This window comes from Setaria viridis, chromosome 2 (assembly GCF_005286985.2).
Source record: "Setaria viridis chromosome 2, Setaria_viridis_v4.0, whole genome shotgun sequence".
In the NCBI taxonomy this organism is placed as follows: Eukaryota; Viridiplantae; Streptophyta; class Magnoliopsida; order Poales; family Poaceae; genus Setaria; species Setaria viridis.
Window position 1 is genome coordinate 42,022,192 of NC_048264.2, and position 23,931 is coordinate 42,046,122.

At 42.4% G+C, this 23,931-nt stretch overlaps 3 protein-coding genes across 3 annotated transcripts; all 3 read right to left on the minus strand.

Annotated features, from left to right (window-relative positions):
- Positions 1-911: 911 nt before the first annotated feature.
- LOC117845189 (brefeldin A-inhibited guanine nucleotide-exchange protein 5) lies at positions 912-11,599 on the minus strand. Its single transcript, XM_034726141.2, has 32 exons — positions 11,271-11,599; positions 11,006-11,172; positions 9,934-10,055; positions 9,794-9,852; positions 9,342-9,399; positions 9,172-9,256; positions 8,876-9,079; positions 8,722-8,780; positions 8,534-8,603; positions 8,380-8,448; positions 8,179-8,301; positions 8,014-8,067; positions 7,822-7,910; positions 7,602-7,698; positions 7,377-7,475; positions 7,092-7,295; positions 6,896-7,006; positions 6,612-6,796; positions 5,903-6,526; positions 5,386-5,803; positions 5,002-5,241; positions 4,775-4,898; positions 4,517-4,665; positions 4,022-4,375; positions 3,659-3,825; positions 3,371-3,579; positions 3,109-3,272; positions 2,362-2,475; positions 2,040-2,176; positions 1,674-1,962; positions 1,468-1,563; positions 912-1,375 (listed from the first exon to the last, which is right to left on the minus strand). Exons 1-32 carry the CDS (start codon positions 11,383-11,385, stop codon positions 1,313-1,315), a joined length of 5,118 nt encoding a protein of 1,705 aa, XP_034582032.1. The 5' UTR covers positions 11,386-11,599; the 3' UTR covers positions 912-1,312.
- Positions 11,600-15,638: 4,039 nt separating this feature from the next.
- Positions 15,639-20,007, minus strand: LOC117843483 (uncharacterized). The gene is made up of 9 exons (XM_034724088.2): positions 19,893-20,007; positions 18,652-18,768; positions 18,515-18,568; positions 18,267-18,333; positions 17,449-17,502; positions 16,773-16,862; positions 16,279-16,344; positions 16,163-16,195; positions 15,639-15,913 (listed from the first exon to the last, which is right to left on the minus strand). Exons 1-9 carry the CDS (start codon positions 19,967-19,969, stop codon positions 15,782-15,784), a joined length of 690 nt encoding a protein of 229 aa, XP_034579979.1. The 5' UTR covers positions 19,970-20,007; the 3' UTR covers positions 15,639-15,781.
- An 87-nt stretch (positions 20,008-20,094) lies between these two features.
- Positions 20,095-22,854, minus strand: LOC117843482 (mevalonate kinase). Its single transcript, XM_034724085.2, has 5 exons — positions 22,638-22,854; positions 22,307-22,556; positions 21,956-22,215; positions 21,047-21,460; positions 20,095-20,496 (listed from the first exon to the last, which is right to left on the minus strand). Exons 1-5 carry the CDS (start codon positions 22,765-22,767, stop codon positions 20,387-20,389), a joined length of 1,164 nt encoding a protein of 387 aa, XP_034579976.1. The 5' UTR covers positions 22,768-22,854; the 3' UTR covers positions 20,095-20,386.
- Positions 22,855-23,931: the final 1,077 nt, after the last annotated feature.

Consider the following 23,931-nt stretch of genomic DNA (forward strand, 5'->3'; position numbering starts at 1 on the left):
CATTTATACTGTATATGTAGCAATAACTGATGCAACATTATAAGGAAGGAAGTGAGCGTACGCTTTTACCACCAAGATTTTCTTCTTAAGCGACAATTGCTATTTTCCTTGTAATGTGCTGTTTAGACATCTATGTTCTTCTCCACGCGAAAAAGACAACGTAGTTTCAGGGAGAAGGATCACGCGTCCTCCTTCGTGGGACTGTAACATCATGTAACGCCATGTTTGGAGACGTGCCATGCAATCTCACTACCTTTTTGTGGTTCTCGACCAGAAAATGATGTGACCAGAAAAGGTCACGGTTAGTACCATGAGTATTTTATTTCCTATAGCTGCACGACTTTGCAAACACTGTGGACATATTTCCGACAGTGACCTTTGACCTGGAACCACGGCTTTGTGCAAAACTGCTCACTATGTCGTCCTTTTTAGAGGTTGACCGACTGGACAAGGGCACAAGGTCACCACCCTTCGATGTCCAGTTTCCATTTTGCCTTAAAATGATTAAGCACTTTTTGGGTAGTTGGGAACTTGGGCTGGTCATATCGAGTGTACAAAGTAGCATTAGCTGCCAAGAGGCTGGATCCAACTGTCTCGGCAGCTGATTGAAAATGATGAAAACAAATCAACAATGCAGCTGCATTGGGCAACAAATGAATGATCGGAAGATGCAAACTTAATATCTGCATTGTCAGCAACTAATACACTAACGCACAACATCAAACAAGACAACCACCAATAGGGTCAAGAGAATAATACCAACAGATAAAATCATAAAATGCACTATCATGCTAACATCACAGCAACTTGGGAGGGCAGCAGCAATTTGCCAACGCGGAACGTAACCAGAGTCAGATAAGGCTCATACTACTCAGGATCTCAGATTTATTAGTTGCACAAAAAGGAGACTCTACCACGCATAATCTACTATTTGCCATATAATAACAACAGGCCTCAAGTACACTGTCCTGAACAATGTGTACATATCGCCGGCACTATCCTACTGTGTAATGTGCGTATAGAAGCATCATCCCCACCCGGGAATAGATAAATAGCCCAAAAGTACAATAAGTCACAAGGAAAAACATGGCGTGCGCAACAGGCAAGCCTACTTCCCCCTTCCATCATCCAAAAAAGTGTGGCTTTCGGACTTGCGGTTTCCCACTAACCAAGCTCATGCCTAGGGAGTAGGCTGTTGCGCCAGACATGTGCCTTAAGGATGTCAAGCTCCCTACCAGTGCTCCATGCTTGCACAAAAATGCCAATGATGAACAACAAGAGATATATGCAATAGAAGAACTAGAGCTGTGCTTCAGGGCATAAGTGGAGTAAGTTGTTTGCTGAAGAGATCGCCAAGCGCTCCACGAACATCCATCTGAGGCATAACCACAAGTTAAAGCTCTAGAACTTCATATGTTTCATTATTGATACCTTGAGACCAAACCGCATGTCAGGGAAAGTACATACCTGATCGCAACAGATAAGTTTAGTAATCAATGGATAGAACTCTTTCAGGTGCCTTTTGAATATCTGAGCATCCATGATGCACATTCCTTTCAAAACCTGAAATGCAAACAAAATTTCATGTCAGAGCATAAACAAATTACCTCAAAATATAGATGAGAATCTCAAAAGTTCTAAGACAAAGCTCCCAGAATCCAGATATATTATACCTTGACAATAACAGGCGCTCGTAGGTCCAACACACGATGTATGTCTGCACTGGCAGCCTCACCAGTGCTAGGCTGGAGATCAGACGCCTCTTTCAAAATCTGCCCGCAAAAGGAAACCAGCTTCCCTTCTGCTAGGTTCTTGATCTTTTCCTGCTCACCAGATTCGGCACTAAAACCATTTGTTTCCTCAGTCGAGTCCTTTTCTTCCTGCTCCACTGTTGATTTGTGGAGGATGTCTAAATAAATAGCAGTTCCAACTAGTTCTTGCCGAAGAAGATTCAGTGGAGGCCTACACAAAATTAAAATGTTAAGAAACTGATGCCTAGATCAGCAAAAGGAAAAAAAGCATTGGCCTTCAAGCCTTACCTTTCTGGTGGTATATGGTGCATCCTCGTTCGAAGATTTGAAGGTGAGTTATACGAAGAAGCAAATTCTAAGAGTGAGAACAAGATATCCATTATTGCTATCTGCTGTGTGGCTTTTAGCCTACTCCAATATCTCTTCTGCAATGTTCCATCAGCAATCAGTCACAGTGTATCAACCCAGTTACCCAAGAAAGGGCTGATATATTAGGTGTTACGAATTCTTTATTTGCCACTAGAAATTTGTGAGCTCCTAATTGCGTCACAGACTGGGTCCAGTCGTCCAGACCCACATGTCAGTGAGAAAATGGATGGAAACTGCATACCTGTATGCTGTCAATTGCCCCAAGCAGCAGTAACTGGGTGATACATTTGCTCCTGACAGTTTCCATCATAGGGCTCTCTTCCTCTTCAGCCTTGTCAGCCTCATCATCAGGTGCCTAGATCAACACGTAAGTACATAGCCAAAGGAGAAATATCAGTACTTCCATACTTGCATACTCATGGTATCAATGCCAAAACACTTGAGTTCCAGTGTTCATAGCTACTTTGGATGCCACATGAGCTACCAAATATGAAGGGTTAGAACAGGCTAAAACTAGCTCAAATGAGCCAAGCTTCAACAACGGCCAAATTTTTTGGACAACAAGCAGAATAGCAGAAAGTTCAGGAAATCTAACAACTTATTTGACATAACAAATTGACTACTAATGGTAACACATACCATCAGCTGTCACAGGCTCACAGTAGTAGGGATGCATAAATAGAATTTTATTAACTATACATGTTACCATATTACTTATGAGTTCATGCAATGCATCCCTTGTTCACAAAATCACAAGTCACAACCCCAAATGGACTCAGGTGCCGAAGTTAACATACAAGCTATAACAAAATAACCAGCATCTTTCGTGAGATGGACCAAAACAAAATTTGACAATACTAAATGAAAGTTATTGATAAATAGTTCTTTTATGAGAATGTGTGGTTAAATAATTAGTTATGCACAGATACACCAAGCTGCAAGCACATATGACCTATCAAATTGTGTTGGGGAAAATGCATGCGTATACCTTCACAGGTGAGGGTGGAGCAATATCATCAGATCGGCCTTTTGATTTGGATGTAAGACTTCTGACCAAAAGATTATCCATCATGTTGCCCATAATTCTTTGCCCTATGCTTTGGCCACGTGGGGAAACAGCAGGTTGTGTTCTCCCTGATGGTGATGGCGAACCTAGATGAATACATAAATTGTGTAGATCTTTTCATGTTGCAGTCCATATCGAATTTAGTGCATAAAAACAACTAGAGGAACACCTCATATCAGGATACCTTCCGAATTATCCAGGCTAGTTTGTGGATTTGCTTCTGGATGACTATATTCACCATTATTGCTTATGGAGACTTCTCCCCTGGTGCCATTGTAACTATCACCATGTGAGTTGCTCTCTGCTTCTCTTGAAAGTACCTGCTGGTTGTTTGACTTCTGAAATCCTAATGAATTGAGCAGTTCGAGGGGCTGAGTTGTGTATGATGCATCCCTGACAAGTGACAATAATACATAAATAAATAATGATACGTAAATACTAACTTTGGTAGGAATAAAATTTAAGAAAGTACCTAATACTCTTTAGTAATGTTTCCCAGTCACCATCGCTGAACTGGTGACCACCAACCTCTATCAGATGAACTAAAGCACCAAGAGCAATTGAAACAACAGTTTGGTCTGTTTTCTTGGCACACTCAAGCAGCAAGCTCAGAAGAGGTGGAAGCATAAAGGATACCTCCTGTAAATGCCAGAATCAGGTGGTGACCAATCAAACAAGTTTCAATTGGATCTCTTGTTCTATGGGCAGCTTAAATGAAATATAAAATGTCTGTGAAATGTAGGAGGGATCAACAATTCAGCAAACTGATGTTCTGAATTACACAAAGGATGTCCCTGAAGCAACTAGAGTCAGAAAGGAAGGATAGCATACATACCTTATAGAAAGTATTGAAAAGGTTGCAGATTAACTGCAGCGAATGAATGCTAGTATCACGAAGCCAATCATCGCCAGACGAAAGCCCATCTCTTCCAGCATGCCTTACATGATCAAATATAGGAAACAGAACACGATGGAAAATACTCTCCCAGAAGGGAGAAGAGAACTTATGTCCTCTCTCATTCAGCAAATCAAACAACACTTCAAGTGCGCAATGTCTGACTTCTGGTCTAGAGTCCAAAGTCAAATCAGACAAGCCAGCGAGCATTGGAAACCAGTAGTGCTCAGTCACATCAAAATTGGCTTCTGGAACAACATCAATAGGTTTAACAGCACCACCTGGAATGAACCCCTGTATGATGAAGAGATGAATGAGGCAAACAAGAAGGCAGTCCCAATTCCCATGAATAAGAGAGCAACGAGAAGGACAACATCAACAAAAAGTGGATGCAGACAACTTAATATACAAGTAAAGGGTATTGACAATCCCCACCTCTGCCAAACGATCTTCACATATACGTAGGAGAGCAATAGCCTTCAAACTAATTCGAGGAGTGCATTTGTTATTTGCAAAACCAATAAGACAGTTGACACAATCCATGAAGCAATCACCAACAACTTGATCAAAATGTTCCAAGATAACTGCAAAACATCATTTAAATGACAAAGTCAGACAATAAAATTTCAATATTGCTAGGATATAAGCTGGGTAAGGCACTTTATGAGCCAGCTGTATAAATTCCTTATTTACCTTGTTCTACGTTTTCAAAAGCACTCTCAACAATTGATTCATCCTCGTCATCAGCCGCTGCAGTGAATATCATGAATACGCAACGCCAACCTGACTTTATGCTGCCAACTTTTGACTTGATCAACTACATGTTCATCAAGCAAAGTTTTTACATATAACATTATTTGATAAGAAACACCAGATCATCATATTTGATTGAGGCTTAAATTCCATGCATCAGGACATACCTGAACAATGCAATCAACAATTAGACCACGGATTTTTGAGTTGTGGCTATTCCTCATTAAAATGACAAAAGGCTTCAGTATGTCACTTTGAAATGTGAAGTTGTTTAGTTCTGCACGCTCCAAGTACTTCATACCAAGCTGTCTTAGCGAGTCGATGGCATACATAGCAACTTTCTCCTCCTGGTGGCTTCCAGCAGCAATAAAATGCTGAGCCAACACAGACCATATTCTAGCCCACACCTACATTTCCATGTGCAAATGGTTAGTTATTGCTGGCTAGGGCAGATTGCATGTTTAAACCCACTATTTATCACTTCATATTAATAGTCTTAAGAAAAATAGAGTGAAATGGATGGCACAGCGCAAACGAGAGCCAGGGCATACCAGACGTATACGAGCCATGTTATAGTAGCTTATCTCAACAAGCTTTTGCAAGCTAAAAACACGAGCAGGTGTTTGTTTCAGCTCTTCAGCAGAAACACCGCAAAGGGCAGTGAAGAATTCAACAATTGAATCACTTGGCAGTTTTACACTGTTTACAAAGATTTGTTCAGCAGGCTTCCCAGCCAACTCTTTCAATGATTGGACTACAGAATCCCTTGATATTTGATTTGATCCCACCATTACAGATGCAGAAATTGAAGGGTTTGAAGTGATATATTCAAGTCTCGAAACACATTCTAAAACAGCATTCCAAGTATCTTGTAAAGCATCCATATCTGTGTCAGCTAGACCAAGAAGAGTCCGCAGTGCCTCAACATTTTTACTACGCATCTCCTTGGGAGCATGCAAAAATGTAAACCTGCAAAAGGGTAATTAAGAAAAGGATGGCAGTGCGTTCATATTACTATATTAAAAAAGTGGAATTGTACTATATGATGAAATTCAAAGGATAAACTACCTCACTAAGGACGTCAAGAAAGCATAGCGCATGGTGTCCATCCCAAGAACACGAGTAAGATGGATACCAGCTCGAAACCCATCCATGCATGATACAACCCTAGGCTTACTGTCACCTTCCTCCATGGTCACAGAAAATGTTGCAAGCAAAGGCCATCCTACAGCTTCAAGCATTGGCCTAACAAGCTCAACCTGCTGTGCAACATGAAAAACACCTTTCTTCTGTCCCTGGTTCTTGAAAAGTGCCTGAGTCTGTTTGATGATCTTTTCACTCTCTGCCTTTGTATCACTTGCTGACTTCAGTCTTGGAAGGGCTAGATTGAGGATATTGACAAGACGGCCTCTTTCTTCTGTTTCAGGTCTCTTAATAGTTTTTGATGCATCATGCAAATCATCTTTCATTTTTATCTCTTCCTTGACAATGGAATCATAAATTTCTTCCAAGAGCTCCTTCGGAGCACATTCCTCTGCATCACTCACAGTGTTCATACGAACAAAATCTGATTTTGACATCTTAGGCCACACCATCGGATTATGTGCATCAGTATTCAACATTATAACAGCATAAGCAAGAACATAAGCAGTATCAGCATTTTTGAAAAGTCCAGGATTATCAGCACAGTACCTGCAAATAATCATATCAGCATTTGGGGATCACTGGTGGAAATCTTGAAGAAAAAACGCATCGAGTCCTATAAATATATACATACCGCTCAGCAAACTTTTCCATTATGCGATCTATCTTCTGTGCCTCACCAGGAAGGCGAAATCCTTTCAGGAACTCACGAATTGCAGCATCAAACGTCAACCCTGAAAACTGCATGGAGTCAACATAGGCATGCATCACAGCAAGAGGAAACTCCTCATGCTGTCCCAAATATTCACCAATCATAACCTGCATAGAGATAATAAAGGTTAGATGGAGGTACACCTTTTGACAAATAATATTATATTGCATGTTACAGCAAGACACTCAATAAAATCTTAAAATCACCTTATCCAAGCTGGAAGTGTTCTTGAGAAACTGAGCTACAGATGACGCCTTATTTTCAACCAACTTATTTGACAATAAATACTCGATCCCTTTTGCTGGTTTACGATTAAACTACAAAAGATGTAAAACGTTTAAGAAACATGGCAAGATTTCAGTTGCGAAGTGGATAAGAAAACTGCAGGTGCAGGCACTACACCTCTGAGACTGCAGCTTCCATTGTCGACTTGTGAGCTTTGGCTCTCTCAAACTGATTCCGGCCATCCTCTTGGCCCTTGGTCTCATCGGTTGTCAAGCTCCTTGAAGCATCCTCTTCATGAGATTCAACAGTGCTCCCTTGCTTTGAGGAATCTCTTCGAAGTTGCTCCCAATCAGCCAATGACTTCAGAATACTCACCAAGCACTGCAATTCAAAGTCTTCATGTCACACTAACATTAAACAAGAAATTATCAAGGAGATGTAAGTAATCTGAATGATAGTAACCTGGAGAGACGAGCCTTTTACAGAAACTGTTTGAGATGACACAATGGAGTTAGTATCAGCAATTTGAGATCCTTGTGCAATTCTTGAGAGTGCACTAACCTGATAGGAGATATATGATCAGATATGTTACAAGCCAAACAAAAGGAGAAAAAAAAAAGAAGATATGGTTTCTATGAGAAATTCAGAAGCCATGCTTTGTGAACAAAAAAAAAACCTTATGCTTACCATGAGTTCAAAAAGATTTGGTCCCTCAAGATCACAGTCATAGTTCACAAACACATCTGCAAGCATTTGGGGATCTCTGCAAACTTTCTCCAACATCCTGGTTGGAAAATCAGTCAAATAACATCAATTATACATGTACAGGATATCTAGAACGACCAAACCGTGTCTGTTCATGCATTATGCATGTAGCTGAGATTCCATAAAGAAAAAAGAGGATCACCTAAGAACACTAGCCTTCTGGCTGAGGGGGCTATCAGAGCTATCTAGAGACCTCAAAATTATCAGAGGAAAGAAGACACCAATTTCCCCCTGCACAAGTATTTAAAAAACACGAAGAATGTAATGATGTGAAAAGCAACACAACACAAAACAAAAACAACAAACATATTAATCTTCTTAATAACAAACTTACCTTCAGACTCTCTCTAAAACGGAGCAACAGGACTGAAAATATTCCACAAGCATACTGTCAAAGAAGAAAAGACAGTTTAGCATGATAGCCCACTTGTTACAAAATCGATCAGTACTGTCACACCAAGTATGATGAAATCAACATTGATAAATTTTCAATTTTGACCTGAAAAACAACTGGAGATGAAGAGACGGATGCTCGGAGAAGAGCGTATGAAAGATATGCTTTGACCGAATCAATGAAGTGGAAATTTTTTGTGAACGCATCACTGACTCCTTCTAGCAGCCCCTGGTGAAAATAGCTACGAAATAACATCAAAACAAACAAATAATACAAATATTAGGAACCCAAAAGAGGTAAACTAACCTGTAACAGTTCAAGTGACAGCAGCCTTGTCTTTGTAGCAACCTCATCGCTTTCTTCTTTCATGCTCATCTGAAAGGATGGCAAAAGTTAGGAAGGATGCAAGGGTGACTTTCGTGTTAGCTCTCATTAAAGTAACACTATATAACCAACCAACCTTGCAAAGAGTCCGAAAGAGCAACAGCGCATCACGCTGTATTATATTCACAGTGTCCAGGTCGATTCCACTGGAAAAGGAGGGGGACAAAAGCAATTAGTAACTGTCACATCCAAGTTTCCGATGTGTCACCTGGAAAGACAAGAAAAATCCCATATACTAAGCACAACTTAACAAGCCTAACAAACCGTGACACTTTCTTCCCATCTTCAAGTTCAACAGCCTTGTCCAGAACAGCCTCCAACCCCTGTAAAAGAACTGGTATTAGAGTAATGCAATACATGACACATTTGGGAAGTCCTGATAGAAGCATCATAGCAACAAACGATCCAATTTCACTACCTTAATATCTGCTCCTCCTGCAAGATTCTGAAGCTCTTCAACAGATGTCGGAGGTGCTTCTGAAGCCCGATTCATGGACAATGCATCTCCAAGAGTAACTTTTTCCTCATCTTGGCTATCAGTAGATATTTCCCCATTTTCAGAGTCCTTTGTGCTAGATGGCGGTGTCTCTTTAACCGCAGAGCTTGCAGGTGATACAGAAACCTGGAACCAAGAAAAGGTAAAATCAATACCTGGAAACAACCTCAATGAATAATTTTCGTATGCATAAGAGAGGATATGCGGAAATTCTTTGCCTGCTCGGATTCCATTCTCCTGAATACAATGCTGATCATCTGGGTCAACATAGCCTTTGAGGTAGCCTGGTTCACAGGGCTCTTGCTATGGAAATACAAATGAATAAATTATCATACATGTTTTAAAGGGTAAAATACTGCAAATGAGAAGACGGCAATATAAAAGGTACCTATTGAGAGCAATGTTATAGCATACTCTAATGACTCCAAGCAATGGTTCTCCATGAACTGCATTCCAAACAAACAGAAGCAAACTCAAAATATGTATTTGCTGCTCAGATTGTTCTTTAATATAGTAAGATAGCTACATGCAGAACTATTTTGGCCTCACTGCCTTTTTTTAGCAGTAAATTATATGAATGCATTAACGACTTCCACCGTGTTTTTGTACATGGTTTTTATGAAGACACAAACAGATGCAAAAAAATAAAAGTACAGTAAGGAACGTTTGCCGAAACTAATACATGCATCTTGCAATGTTATGTATAAGCTTGGCCATTGCCTAGCATGATGCCATCATATCTCACAAATGCATTTCAAACAAACAACAGAGTTAATTAAACTTGCCCAATAAACAGAATATTAGGAAACATAGAGAATGAGAATAACTTGTAAAGATTACCTCTAAACCTATTTGAAGCAACAGCATTGAGAAGCACTTTCAAGACTTGGAGAACAGTACTACAACACAGAGATGATACTCAAGTTAGTACTTGTGCAAAAGTGCGACAGAACATTATCTTAGTTTAATGTGATGTATACCTGTCTGAGGAGGTGTTATCGACACAACCACAGACCATGTTTAGGATGTCTGTAAATAATGCGGAATTTTTACCACCTTCCAAACCAGGATCACCTTCTAAATGGTCATAAGCAATAAGTTTCTGGTAAAAAAACATTGAACAGCTCAATCAGAAAGGATTGTTTAAGATCTGTCATCTAATGTTGCATTTTTACATAAAAAAAGTGGTAAAGATACAATAGCAGGCTGATTCTTGGTCCAAAAAAATGGGTTGAAAAGGACTGGCAACTAGTGCATTGATCTGGACTGCTTTGCAACTAGCATAAAATCCACACGCTTGATGCAATCCCAAGTAATTTAGCACTGCCCCAACTTTTGGACACGTAGTATAAGGATGGGGTGGAAATAGATTTCTGATGGATCATGGGGAAGATATGGTAGCACCAGATCTCACATCTGTATAAGTGTATAGACAATTACCACGCAAAGAAGAAGGACCCAAATTCAGAGATACACTAGATGTATATGATGGCAAGTTGGCAACATAGAACTTATATAGACGTATTTGCACATCATGTTTGTGAATTCCAGATTATGGGTGGCATAGCATCGTATCTCATTGAAACTTGTAATATAATTGATGAATCAACTTAATGTCTGGACACCTACATGTTCTTATTGCGCACTCATTTTACTATCCTGAGTTCCATTTTATATACTACTATACATATCCTCTTTGCATAACGATAGTCTGCAATCTCGCCAAAATTGTAAATAAGTCAAATGGCATAAACCTGCAACTATCTATCATCTCTAGCCCAAACAACCAATTGTCAGAGACTTGGCTTTGCACATGCAAAATGAGGAATGGTCCATGCCAGCATCTACCCTAGACAAGGAAATGTGGTTCGAGCCTGCTAACGTCCAAAGCATACATGGTGCCAGAGCGAATGATCCCTCCAACGGCACGCATTTTTGCTAGTCAACGATTCTCGGCATCAATGCAACACATCTGCCGCTTTGAGAGCCTCAAGCAGGCAGGCAGGTAAGCAAAGGACGAGGAGAAAGGGGACGGTGATGATGATTAATTACGTGGAGGCAGTCGAGCGCGGGCTCGACGAGCTTGACGTGCTTGGTCTCGACGGCGAGGCGGAGCGGCTGCAGCACGAGCTCGGCCTGGGGTCCCTCGAGCACGCGCCCGGCCGACGCGAGCGCCTCCGTGATGACCGCGCCCTCCGCGGTGGCGCCCTTGATGCTATCTGCAACGACACGCGCCGCGCGGAGACCACCGCAGCTCCATCGTCAGACACCACGAGATCCCAATGCGCGGGAGGGGAGGCGAGGAAAGGGCACGCACCGAGGTACGACTGGATGGATTGCTGGAGCGCGGCGAACTTGCCGCGGTTGGCGGCGCACTCCTTGAGCATGGCCTCGAAGGCCCGCGTGACGAACCCGCCCGCGGCGCCCGCCATGGCCGCGGATCTCAGCTCCGGCCGCGGAGACGAGGTAGAGGGGCGGAGTGGTTAGATCCGAGGAGGAAGAGTGGGCATGGGATGGAAGAGGGCGCGAGATCTGGAGGGGATGCGAGATCTGAATGAGGAGGAGACCGGGAGAGCCCCCGCTGCTGTCCTCGGCTCGGCGAGGGCGGATCGGACCTGGTTGTCTCGCACAGTGGCACACGCACGCACGCTTGCTCGGCTGATTTTGGAGAAACCGTGCCAAACACCTCACATGAAAATGACCTCACTTAAGCTCCTTGAAACCCACTAACGGGAGCCATTTGATGTAGCGGGAGCTTAAAAAAAAAAATAGCTCCAGCGACTTCGAGGTGTTTGGATACTAGGTGCTAAACTTTATCCGTGTCACATCGAATGTTCATATGCTAATTAGGAGGACTAAACATGAGCTAATTATAAAACTAATTGCAGAACCATGTGCTAATTCGTGCGACGAATCTATTAGCAAATGGTTAATGTAGCACCACCTTGTCAAATCATATACTAATTAGGCTTAATAGATTCGTCTCGCGAATTAGACTTCATCAGTGCAATTAGTTTTATAATTAGCCTATGTTTAATACTCCTAATTAGCATCCAAACATCTGATGTGACATGTGCTAAATTTTAGTGGGATGTATCAAACACCCCTTCTCCTCCTTTTGCCACTCTTGTCCTCGGTGGGGCCCGCAGACGGAGCGAGGGGGCCAACATCAGGAAGTGAGGGTAGAGGTAGCCGGCAGTGGGCGGCGGAGGCAAAGACGATGACGGTGCGGCCGAGGTGGGCGGCGGAGGCGGAGGCGGACGAGGTTGGGGCGACGGTGAGCGGAGGGCCGCTGCGGCAATGGGGGAGCATGCGCGCACGTGTGGCGCCGGTGGCGTGGGGAGGAAATGAGGCCGGAGAGTGTTGATGGTGTGGGAAGAGGGCGCGGCCGCGGTGGGGCTGGAGGGCGCGAGCACGGGCATGGTGGGGCTGGACGGTACTGGCGGCGCAAGAGAGCGGGCTTGTAGCGGACAGCGGTGCTGGCGTGGAGTAGAGGAGCGGACGGCAGCAGTACTAGCGTGGAGACGGCGTGAATGGATAAAGAACGGTGGGAAGAAAAGTAAAAGAGAAAGGAAATGAAAAAAGAAGGAAAAAGAAGTATAGGAAGGAAAAGAGGATAAATAAAAAAGGTAAGGATAGTATGGACATTTTATATTGTTATATTTTAAACATACAGGAGAAGACGTTTTGCCTTTTCCAATTGGAAAAGTCAGAGTAAAAAACCGCTCCATCAGAGCAGCCATAGCCGAAGCTATTTCAGCTATAGTCACAGCCCTGTCAAACGAGTCCTTCGTTTGTTTTAGGCTTTTAGCAGGCAGATTGCCAGGACACTTTGCGAAATTTCTTTACGCGGGCATATACTTGCCTTGTCAGGGCGTTTTACTGTTACAGAGCACCAGAGCGAATTGCTCGTGTATCCTGCAACATGTGTTTGATAAATTTTTGCAGATGATGATAAAAGATTGTTTAAACGTTGCGCCAATCCATTTCAATATCATGTTTTTCATAAAACAATAGTTGAAAAATTTGTCCGCGGGACACTGAAACATCAAATTTGAGATTTTATATGCAGCACACCGTAAAAGTGCAGTTTAGTCTCCAACACACTACATCAAATAAACTAGTCATTTTTCTAAAAAGAACATGTTAAAAGACCATTTTACCCTTCGCGGGCAGCCACGTCCTTCTCTCTCGTCTCTTCCTCCCCTGTCCATCCGCCGGCCTCTCTCTACTGCGCCTTCCCTCGTGTTTCCTCTCTCTCCAAATGGACCTCGCGAGCTCGTACTTGAGGAGCTCGGCACGCAGCAGCAGGCAACTCACGTGAGCGGCGCTGAGTGCTGGCCTGCACGTGGACAGACGCAGGAGTGCGCGTGACCGACGGCGGCGAGCTCGCCCATGACCGACGGCGGCGGATCTCGCGCGGGCGGCGGCGTCGCGGCGACTCGCGGCGGGGAATGTGCAGGAGGCGGCCGGTGGGCAGCTCGAGGTGCGCAGCTCGCCGCGGTCGGCGACGGAGAGCTCGGGCGGCGCGGTTCACGCCGGCCGACGTCGGGGACCTCGAACGGCACGGCCGCCGGCAGCAGGGAGCGTGAGCACTACGGCCGCGTGAAAGAGCTCCAACAAGAGCGGAGCAGCAGCACATGCACATGAGGATAGCGACGGGAAGAAGAGAGGTCGTTAGAGGAGTAAAGAGGATGAAGAGAGGCGAGGAGGAAGAAGATGACGTGGGCTCCGCGAGGAGGGTAAAATGGTCATTTTACCTGTCATCTTACTCAGAAATGATTAGTACTTTATACGATGTGGTGTGTTGCAGACCAAATTGAGCTTTGAAGATGTGCGGTAGACAAAATCAACATTGACGATGCGTTCTATACAAAACCCCACTTTTGCAATGTCTCTGTTCCAAAATGAAGGTGCATAAATCGGTAAAATAGTTCGTTGACCCGACAATTGAATTGATTTAGACTTACAAGATGAAGGTGCATAAATCGGTATTTAGAAAAAGAAAACATTATATTTTGATTATGTGGAACGGAGCTTTGTTTATCACGTAGCACACTAGTACTTGCTGGTGCACTAAAATAACCTTAGACTATTAATCACACACGTAATATTACTGATTAATGGAACATAAAAATGATCAAAGAATTTACTAAGTAATAATGTTTGCATCAGAGAGTTGTGGCTTTTTATGAATGCTTGATGAAGTGGCTGTAATATCCTCAACTTAAGCATATAATCACATCGTCCGGATGTTTTGTAATTAACCATCATTGAGTCCATCACTAAGATTTCATTACCTGCGGGGTTTCTTTTTTTATTTTTTCCAGATACCGTACATGTGGTCTGTATATTACGAGCTAGTACTTCTAACATAAATATTTTGCTTTCAACGAGAAGTACGCTCAAAGCCGTTTGGTCTAACTTCAACACCTTTTAAGAGGTACATAAGTCATAAGAGAGAAACTAAAGTAGGAAGTTTGAAATGCCCTTTGACATTTGGGATTCTCATCACCTAAAAAGTTCAAGAATTTCGTTGCTCGCAAGTTGCAAGATTCCTGTTCGTCGATCATTTCAATAGCTGGCCAAGTTTCTTCGCAGTACATGTTGCTTATTCAGTGCTTCTGTGCTTTAGTGACTCCTTTTTTCTGTGTGTGACGGCTATGATATCGGCCTGTTTTCTTCTCTCTTCCATGCGCGATGACGTACCAGAGAAATAGTGGTCTCTTTCACGGGGTAAACAAAATCACGTCCGGTAAAAGTCAACTGTGCGACGAACGAAGCTGCCATTGCGCCATGCTACAGGAAGCTCCAGGGATTTGTTTTTCTTGAGAAAAAAAAAACAGAGATGTACCTGTACCGGTCAGTTCTCGTTTAAACACACGGGCCAGAACAGCTTTTCAAGTACCTTCGTGGGGCCGTAGTTTCCATGCCAACTCGCTGCCGCAACAGCCAACACGGATTTGGACTAGCTGTCACCGAACACGACGCGGCGACCAACCTGCGAGGACGTGCGACATGTCCGCCAGTTTTGGCCATGTTTATTAGTTACTCCAAATTCTCAACTTTATCACTATGCAAAAAGAAGATTCTTCATCACATCAAACTTGCGGTACATGCCTGGAATACTAAATGTAGACGAAATCAAAAACTAATTGTACAGTTTTGTTGTACTTTGCGAGACGAATCTTTTGAGCCTAATTAGTCAATATTTGAACAATAATTCACAAATAAAAACGAAATAATACAGTAGCGCATTTATAGCAAAATGTCAATTTGGCCACTCCTAAATTGGAAACTAAACAAGACCTTTGTTTTGTTCGCTCGTGTGTGCCAGCCAGTCAACAATCGAGGCGCGACCAAAGACACATTTCATTTTGCTGGGTATTCGTCTCAATCCACAGGCCACTACCACGCATTCCGAAAGCAACATGCTGACATTCACAGCCAACGGCAAAAACACCACTGGAGCTATGCCAGCACACATCAGCATAAACCACAAATTTCCACTGTTAGTATGTGGGTACCACTGCCAGCCCATTTATGACGCTGCTGCTGCAAGTTCCAGATACACTGAAACAGAGCCTCGAAAGCACCCGTGCTAGCAGCCTAGTACAGCAAACCAGCATGACATTTGGGGTGGATAAGGAGCGTGAACCCACACTTCCCACGGGAAACTCACCGAGGCACCGCGCTGAAATTGTTCACGTGTGTATGGTCATTTGTTTCTGTTTCGTCCTTGAAATTTTATACGGCATTAATTATGCAAGTATACATTCTAAATCAATGGTCCAAATGGGATATTGTGTAACTATGAAGACTGCCAATCTACTGTGGGTTTCTATTCCTCCGTTTTCTTCGAGAGCGAGCAAACGGATCGACCCATGTTCTGTCTTCCCTTGTGGCCCGGTCCCAACGCTTCTGGAAATCACGAAGCTCAGATCGTGATTTTCTCCGGATCTGCAAGGTTGAAACAAAATTATGACAATCTGTACTACAATCTGTTAATGACACAAAATTATGATTAATTCTTGTGGTGTCATTTTTAACTCAAGGGAAATGCAGATTTTACAAGTGAAGTGGCACTGTGGCAGTGGTTTTTTTTTCCTGGAGCTCTGAGGTTTCAGATTCCAACAGCATTTTCTCCCGGCTGAGGGATGAGTTGACATTTGATACGATGCGCAGCAGCTAAATGGTTTGTTAGCTCACCTTTGTTCGCATGTCGAGACCTGCTGCCCTCCCCTGGTTACAGATTATAACACAAGAGTTATGTAGCGGTCACATAAGAAAACGCAGCATTACGATGTCATGCACAAAGAACATACTCTTGTCTTTTTCACTTCAGCATCTTTCTGATGGAGTTGCTTAGCTTTTTTGCCTCGAGCGCCATCCTTCCAGAATTCAAAAGGAGAAAAATACAGGAAGCATTCAACATTACTTTGCAAATGAACAAAGAAAATTCATACTATACAAGATGTGAAGGTGCAGATACAAAGAGGATTATCAGAAGAAGGTCCTATGGCAATATTTAATGCACTTTCCACCACACCTACCACAAATCACGACAAAGGGTTTTTGTTGTCTCCTCAAAAGACTTGATTATGAAAGGAGTATATGAATTATGCAAACAAGTGCGCTAAAACTGTTATTCTCAAGAACAGACAAAAGCTTTGTGTGTTGTTGCATTACAAGGTGCAGCTCAAATTTGGAGTGTGCTGAAATGTATTGTTCTTATATAAGTAACAAGTATTGTGAATGCATGTTTTGAAGAGACATCAAGGTTCCAACTTGCAACACTAAAACAGAAGTTTCCACAAACCTTTGTTGTTGTTGAACCTCCTAATGTCTGCACTCCTCGATGAACTATAAATTCACTATCAACTACTCTGATGTTAGTCACCCTGAAAGCAGTATAAGAAAAAACAAGTTATATTTAGAATGTTTGCCAAATAAGAAGAAGATATCTTGGACAATGAGGTCACAAACTCAGAGTTACTATAGTCTGGATTAAAAAATGCTACTGCCTCTGTTCCAAATTGTAGGTCATTTTAGCTTTTCTAGGTGCATAAATATTATTATGCATCTATGTGGCTTTTCTAGGTGCACAGATATTATTATGCATCTATGTGGCTCTAGATGCATAATAATATCTATGCACCTAGAAAAGCCAAAACGACCTACAATTTGGAATGGAGGGAGTAGATGCTTTAGAACATAAATGACTACAGAAGTTTCTATTCTTTTAAATCAATTAACCTGAGCCAAAAAAAAGATCACTTTCAATAGATTACCATAGAAAAATTATATTGACCACATGAAAAATAGTGTTATATAATTTTCTTGGGATTACTATCATAATTTATAGTTTTCATCATTATGGTAACAAATAATTATGAATGGAGAGAAGCCATATGAACAACTTAAATCAATAAATGCTTTAGATGAACTTAAATTATAAAGCATGCCACAGTTACTTAAACAATATTTAAACAAACCTGAGCACAATACCCAAACTTGTAATCGTTGCCCCATCCATGGATAAGATCATTCTGTATAAATTTAATGTAGATATATCAATAGCTGGAATAATCCACAAAAGTCAACCAGGTAGAAGACAAAAGAGAATATCACACAAAGTACTTTCTTTTCTCAAAAGCAGGTTGATTATATGTCAATGTATCATACTCTTATAGCAATCAAACAGTCAGTTTAAATATAACATATGAATTAATGTGGGCTCTTTCTCCTTCCTGTGCTCCGGACAAATGCAGCAGTGACAACACGAGTAATGACATAAAATGCCAACCTATGTAGCATCCACAGTCCAAACTAATCTTAGTTGTGATATTAAAAATCCAGAAATATATTGGGCCAATGATACAAGTAATTAATACCTATCTAGTATATATTAACTGCTTTTGTAGTCATATTATTTCAGAAAGAAGCAAAATATAGATACTTAATACATTTTAGAAAGAAAAAAAATGTGAAGACCTAAGGTATTTCAGAAAGAAACAAAATGTGAAGAATTAACACTAAGAGAGGTCAGCGTAAGCCCCAAGTTCCAAAATGCACTAGCTTTGCCTGTTTGGGTTTCCGTCCATACTTTTCTCAACATGGTTAACCACAGTTATGCGAGTCCAAATACCAACCGGGACTAGCCATACACATGGACATCTAATCCTATACCATTTTGTACAACCCATGCCCACAACTTATGAACCGCTGAAAGGAAAACGGTCATACTGTGTGGTACAATGGTAAGTTCAAATATGCAAACCTAGTTAAGAAATTATATGAAGACAAAGTCTACCTGAATAAGATGCCACACACATTGCCAAGCAGACTTTGAGAAAACCGGCGCCATGCCCTCAACCCATCTATGGATCAAATAATTATCATGTCATGGACAGCTCTCAATCATATTTGTCGTAAGTGTACTGTGGTTACTAAACAGTAAGACGATTCTGGTGTAACCAGATCAAGCAGTAAAAATGTAAATAGCTAATCAGCAAAAGTTTCTGTTGTAGCACAAGAAAGGATTCAAGAAAGAAAATATACCCAGAACAAGGCGGTCCTTCTCTTGAACATTCTTTGTTAGCCCGACTAACTCTTCTATACAAATCCACATGCTGTTTGATTTAGTTATGATGTAACCACAAGTTTCCAAAATAAAGGTTGCACGACATGGAACTTACCTATGAAAACTCCCTGTTTTTTTACGAACAGTTATCCAGTGATGAATTTCAGAAAGTTTAGAGTCAAGACCTGGTTGTGATATCTCCAGCACTTCTGATTTAACTATATTTAAGTATCTGAAAGGAATTAATGCATTAGCTAAATTGGTGTAGAGAATGAACAGATCAAACAAACTCCTTTCGGGGAGAACATTAGCATAATGCCATTTCTTCACAGATTTCTCCTATCTGGAACAAGTACTTAAAGTTGGATCACTTTTAAGAAGGCAAGTAACATTTGACGCCTAGAACATGCCTGGCAGCAGAAACATCTAGAAAACTGTCAGTTTATAGTAGTAGCAGCATGAACCATGATTTAAAAAATCCAATAAACTGGACTCTGACAAAATTATACGTTTCTGTACATCTTTCCTTGTTTGCATTTTTTTACCGCTAGGCAATGATAAGTTTGAAGCATCAGGTTACTTCATGTAACACAATACCTTCTTTGGTTAAAGTTAGCTTTGAGACCGGGCTATATTTCAGAGTTGTTCGCAACACTGTTTCTATAGAAGAATGGCTAACTCCCATGCACTGAAGCAAACCTTGGTTCATCTCCATAAGCTCTGCTAGCTTTTCCTCCTTCGAGGTGATGGCTATTTCATCCTCGGCTGCTAACTCAACAATGCTTGAAAGCTCTTCACTAATGGAGTTCACTGCATGGAAGACAGAAGCCATAGCATCTGGATGCCTTCTTTCAGATACACCAGCAACTAGGGCCTTTGTGTTCCTACCAACTCTTGTATCAGTAATGAGCATTTTGACTGGGTTCCTGGACTTGAGGTTTGTCATTTCCCCCTTCTTGAATTTAATCATGCTTCCTAACATTCACACATAAGTTTAGTGAAGCAAAACAAGTTAGGAGAATTTATAGGGGAGGAATTGAAATTCAGATGGTCTTATGCATTCTAGGAAACTACTCAAGTTTTTTTCTTTTGCACCATTTGCAAAGATTTCCATGGCTTGACGCCTAAAATTGACAAGACTTTTAGGTTAAATTACTGATTTCAAATACTGATAATCCCTATGGCAGCATCAGGTAACTATCGGCATATCTATGATCGGCTAGTAATTCCACCAGATGCATCATCTATCCATCTAGCTGTCACTCAAGTACATAAAACAAACAAGCCATAAATAAACTAGAAGCAATCCTTGCAGCAACTAAGAGTGGTGGTGCCAAAACGAGCATTGCAGTATACCGTATACTCGCTGTGTTCTTCATACAACAAGATTGATGCGTGATTCCAGTCCAACAAAAAATGCCTTCAGTTTGCATAGCCTGTGCACATAGAGCGAACAAGGATCTTGATTGGATAAAGTTTGCACAAAACGAACAATTCAAAGCAATTTATGGAATGATCTGATTTTCTTTTTCTTTTTTTTGGGGGGGGGGGACTGATATTTTATTGATACAACATTGCAATAATTATTAAGTTTAATTTTAATTTTGATACAACAATAGCACCAGCAATAGTGCAGCTGGGTGCTTATTCGATACAAGAATCTGCTAGGAATAGCAGAAGAATATCCGCATCTTGAAATTCATGTAGTGAATACAAGAATCTCCTAGGGAAGGCAGAAGAATATCCTAATCATCGAACAATTGAAGTAGTGAATCTTAACTTCTTTAGTTCGGTAGGGTAAGGCATTTTCTAAAAGTATGGTACAACATCTCCTTGGAACATGATGAGTCTTATCCTCGGCATACTTGAAGACCTCGTCCACCAACCTCAACTTTAAAGCAGCAAAAACCATGAGATTCAAGCTCTGTGGCGACTTTCTCCAAAACTATGCTGGCTGATACTGATAATCATGTCAAGGAAGCTTTGTGCATCATTGAAGGGACAGCAAACGCAAAATTGAAAGATCCATGAAGTTCAAACATTATTGAGTGCATATGCAGAAAAATGAAAGCGCAAAGAAGTACCATGACTAAACCAGTAAAAGTCAATGCCATAGCCTATGCATAGCTAAGCAGGTACAAATTAGAAACTCGGATCTGAAAACAAAAGGATAATTAGAAATTTAAGCTGCTACAGTCCTTTTCCTTCCATGTTGATAGATTTAGTCCATTAAAATTCATCTAGATTAGATGGGATGCGAACCAGAATCATTTTACATGGTTATATGTTATTATAAGTACTGAGCATTTTGCTTTTCAAAAGACAGGCCATTGTAGTTCTGAAGTTTCTCTCCTGTCAGATTCTTTATTAGTGAATATCAAGACCCAGATTTCTGGAAGCTTTGAATTGAGATGTTAAAGATAAACAGAAACCATATATAAGTAGTATGGTGTTTATATCATATCAAACAATGAAGGAAAAGATGCAGTCAGGGGATATGAAAAGGATACGGGTCGGTATTAGAGTTAACACACAGCCTCCACCACCAGCTCCTGTTAGCTTTGAGACCAGGCTATATTTCAGAGTTGTTCGCAACACTGTTTCTATAGAAGAATGGCTAACTCCCATGCACTGAAGCAAACCTTGGTTCATCTCCATAAGCTCTGCTAGCTTTTCCTCCTTCGAGGTGATGGCTATTTCATCCTCGGCTGCTAACTCAACAATGCTTGAAAGCTCTTCACTAATGGAGTCCACTGCATGGAAGACAGAAGCCATAGCATCTGGATGCCTAGATGCTCTTTCAGATACACCAGCAACTAGGGCCTTTGTGTTCCTACCAACTCTTGTATCAGTGATGAGCATTTTGACTGGGTTCCTGGACTTGAGGTTTGTCATTTCCCCCTTCTTGAATTTAATCATGCTTCCTAACATTCACACATAAGTTTAGTGAAGCAAAACAAGTTAGGAGAATTGATAGGGGGGAATTGAGATTCAGATGGTCTTATGGATTCTAGGAAACTACACAAGTTTTTTTCTTTTTTGCACCATTTGCAAAGATTTCCATGGCTTGACACCTAAAATTGACAAGACTTTTAGGTTAAATCACTGATTTCAAATACTGATAATCCCTATGGCAGCATCAGGTAACTTTCGGTATATCTATTATCAGATAGTAATTCCACTAGATGCATCATCTATCCATCTAGCTGTAACTCAAGTACATATAACAAACAAGCCATAAATAAACTAGAAGCAATCCTTGCAGCAACTAAGAGTGGTGGTGCCATTAAGCAATCAATCAGTAAGTAAATGTGGAAAAAACTCAATAAGGATTCCACTAGAGGTCAATCCGGAATGCGAAGGCATTGCAATCCTACAAGTTCTGAAGGTTTAAAAACTCAGTCACTTTGATAGCATACCGAAAGTGCTAACAGAATTGTCGATGCCAGAAGGCTTGCCATGGATGATCTTTTCCCCTTGGAACGCCCACTGGTTGACCAGCTCAAGATCATCCTTCCTGAACAACTCCCACTCATCAGCCTCCCTGTCTCCTCCAATGCCGACTGCACCAGCCGCCGTCAATATAGCACCCGACATGGACACGCAGAAAGCTGCGGACGAGCCGAGCCCCGCACCTATGGGCAGGTCCGAGGTGACCACCGCCTTCCCAGGCTTGAAGCTGCACAAGAACACAACCAATCACATCTGTCAAATATAATGTGGGGGCAGGTGTCGACGCTGCAAGATTGATATGGACAGAAAAAACCAACCCCATGATGGAGGTGTAGAGGTAAAGGAAGGCGGAGAGGCCGGAAGAGAGCCAGATCTTGGCCTCGGGGATCTCTTGGCCCTCCAAGAGCTTGGCAATGGCGGCGAGCTCGTCAGGGGAGCATGGCGTCGGCGCCCCGGCCTTGCCGCCCACCTCCCCCAGGGCCCCGCGGAGGCGCGAACACGGCCAAGAGAAGGTGAGGCATGAGTCCCTGAGGTCCAGCTCCACCACGCCTGCGCCGCCATCCTCCCCTGTGTAGAACGAAGAAGCGGAGGTGAGGGCGGCGGAGTGACGAAGAACAAATAATCTGATCCAGGGCGGGCGGGGGCCACCTTCGGGGAGGAGGCTGAGGGAGGATGTGGTGTAGAGGTCGATGGCAGCGGCGACGGCAGCGGAGCCGTGGACGACGGCGTGCTCGCCCGCGAGGATGATCTTGCCGGGCGCCCGGGCGCGTACCTCCATCGATCCCCGGTCACGGTCGGTCGTCGCGGTCGTCGCGATCTGAAAGGGGATGCGAGATCTGAAGACCGCGAGCACCCGCTGCTGTCCTCGGTTCGGCGGAATATTTAACTATTTGTGTTGTATTCATGCAAAAGCGCTTGCATATTTGTCATTCCTCTCAAACGAAGTGTCTGGGTGTTTGTTCCTGGGAGCTCCTAAAATTTCTATCACATCGAATGTTTAGATACTAATTAGAAGTATTAAATATAGATTAATTACAAAACTAATTGCACAGATAGAGACTAAATTGCGAGATGAATCTATTAAGCCTAATTAGTCCATAATTTGATAATGTGATGCTACAGTAAACATGTGCTAATGATGGATTAATTAGGCTTAATAGATTCGTCTCGTCAATTAGCCTCCATTTGTGTAATTAGTTTTATAGTTAGCTCATGTTTAGTCCTCCTAATTAGCCTTCGAATATTCGATGTGACATAAATTTTAGTCGGGACTAAAGATCCAAACACCCCCTAATTTTCACTGCGTAACTCACCGTGTCAGTGTGGACTGGGACAGGAAAAGATCAAAACGCCTCTGCCTTTCTCCTGCTACCCATCCCTTTCCCTCTCTCGTGCCACTGTGGGACCCATGCGTCAGGTCATCTTTAACCTCTCGATCCACCGAGCTTGCATGCCGACGACGGTGAAGAGGGCGCTGCGGGGGCCGTGACAGCTAGCCCCTGTCGAGCTCCACCCACGGGACCAGAGACGGCGGCCTAACGAGCGCCAGCTCCGAGGATGAGCGGCGACGGCCGCCCCGGCCGACCGTCGGCGAGCGCCGTTGGGGGGCAACAGCTCGTGGTCGCAAGAGTGTCCGAAGGTTGAAGATGACCCCAAGATGTGGGTCCCACCCGTCAGTGGTGGAGAGAGGGGAAAGGGATAGGTAATAAGAAATAAGGTAGGGGCGTTCTGGTCTTTTCCGATCCCGATCCACGCTAGCACGAGTGAGTTGGCGCGTCACGTCAGCGAAAATGGCAAATGTATTGCTTTGTTTGTAGAGGGATGGTAAATATGTAAGTGCATCCATAAGAATGGTAAATGGAGAGTTGCCATCCGTAAGGATGGTAAATAGTTAAATATCCCCAGGTCGGGGCGGATCAGACCTGGTTGTCTCGGACAGTCG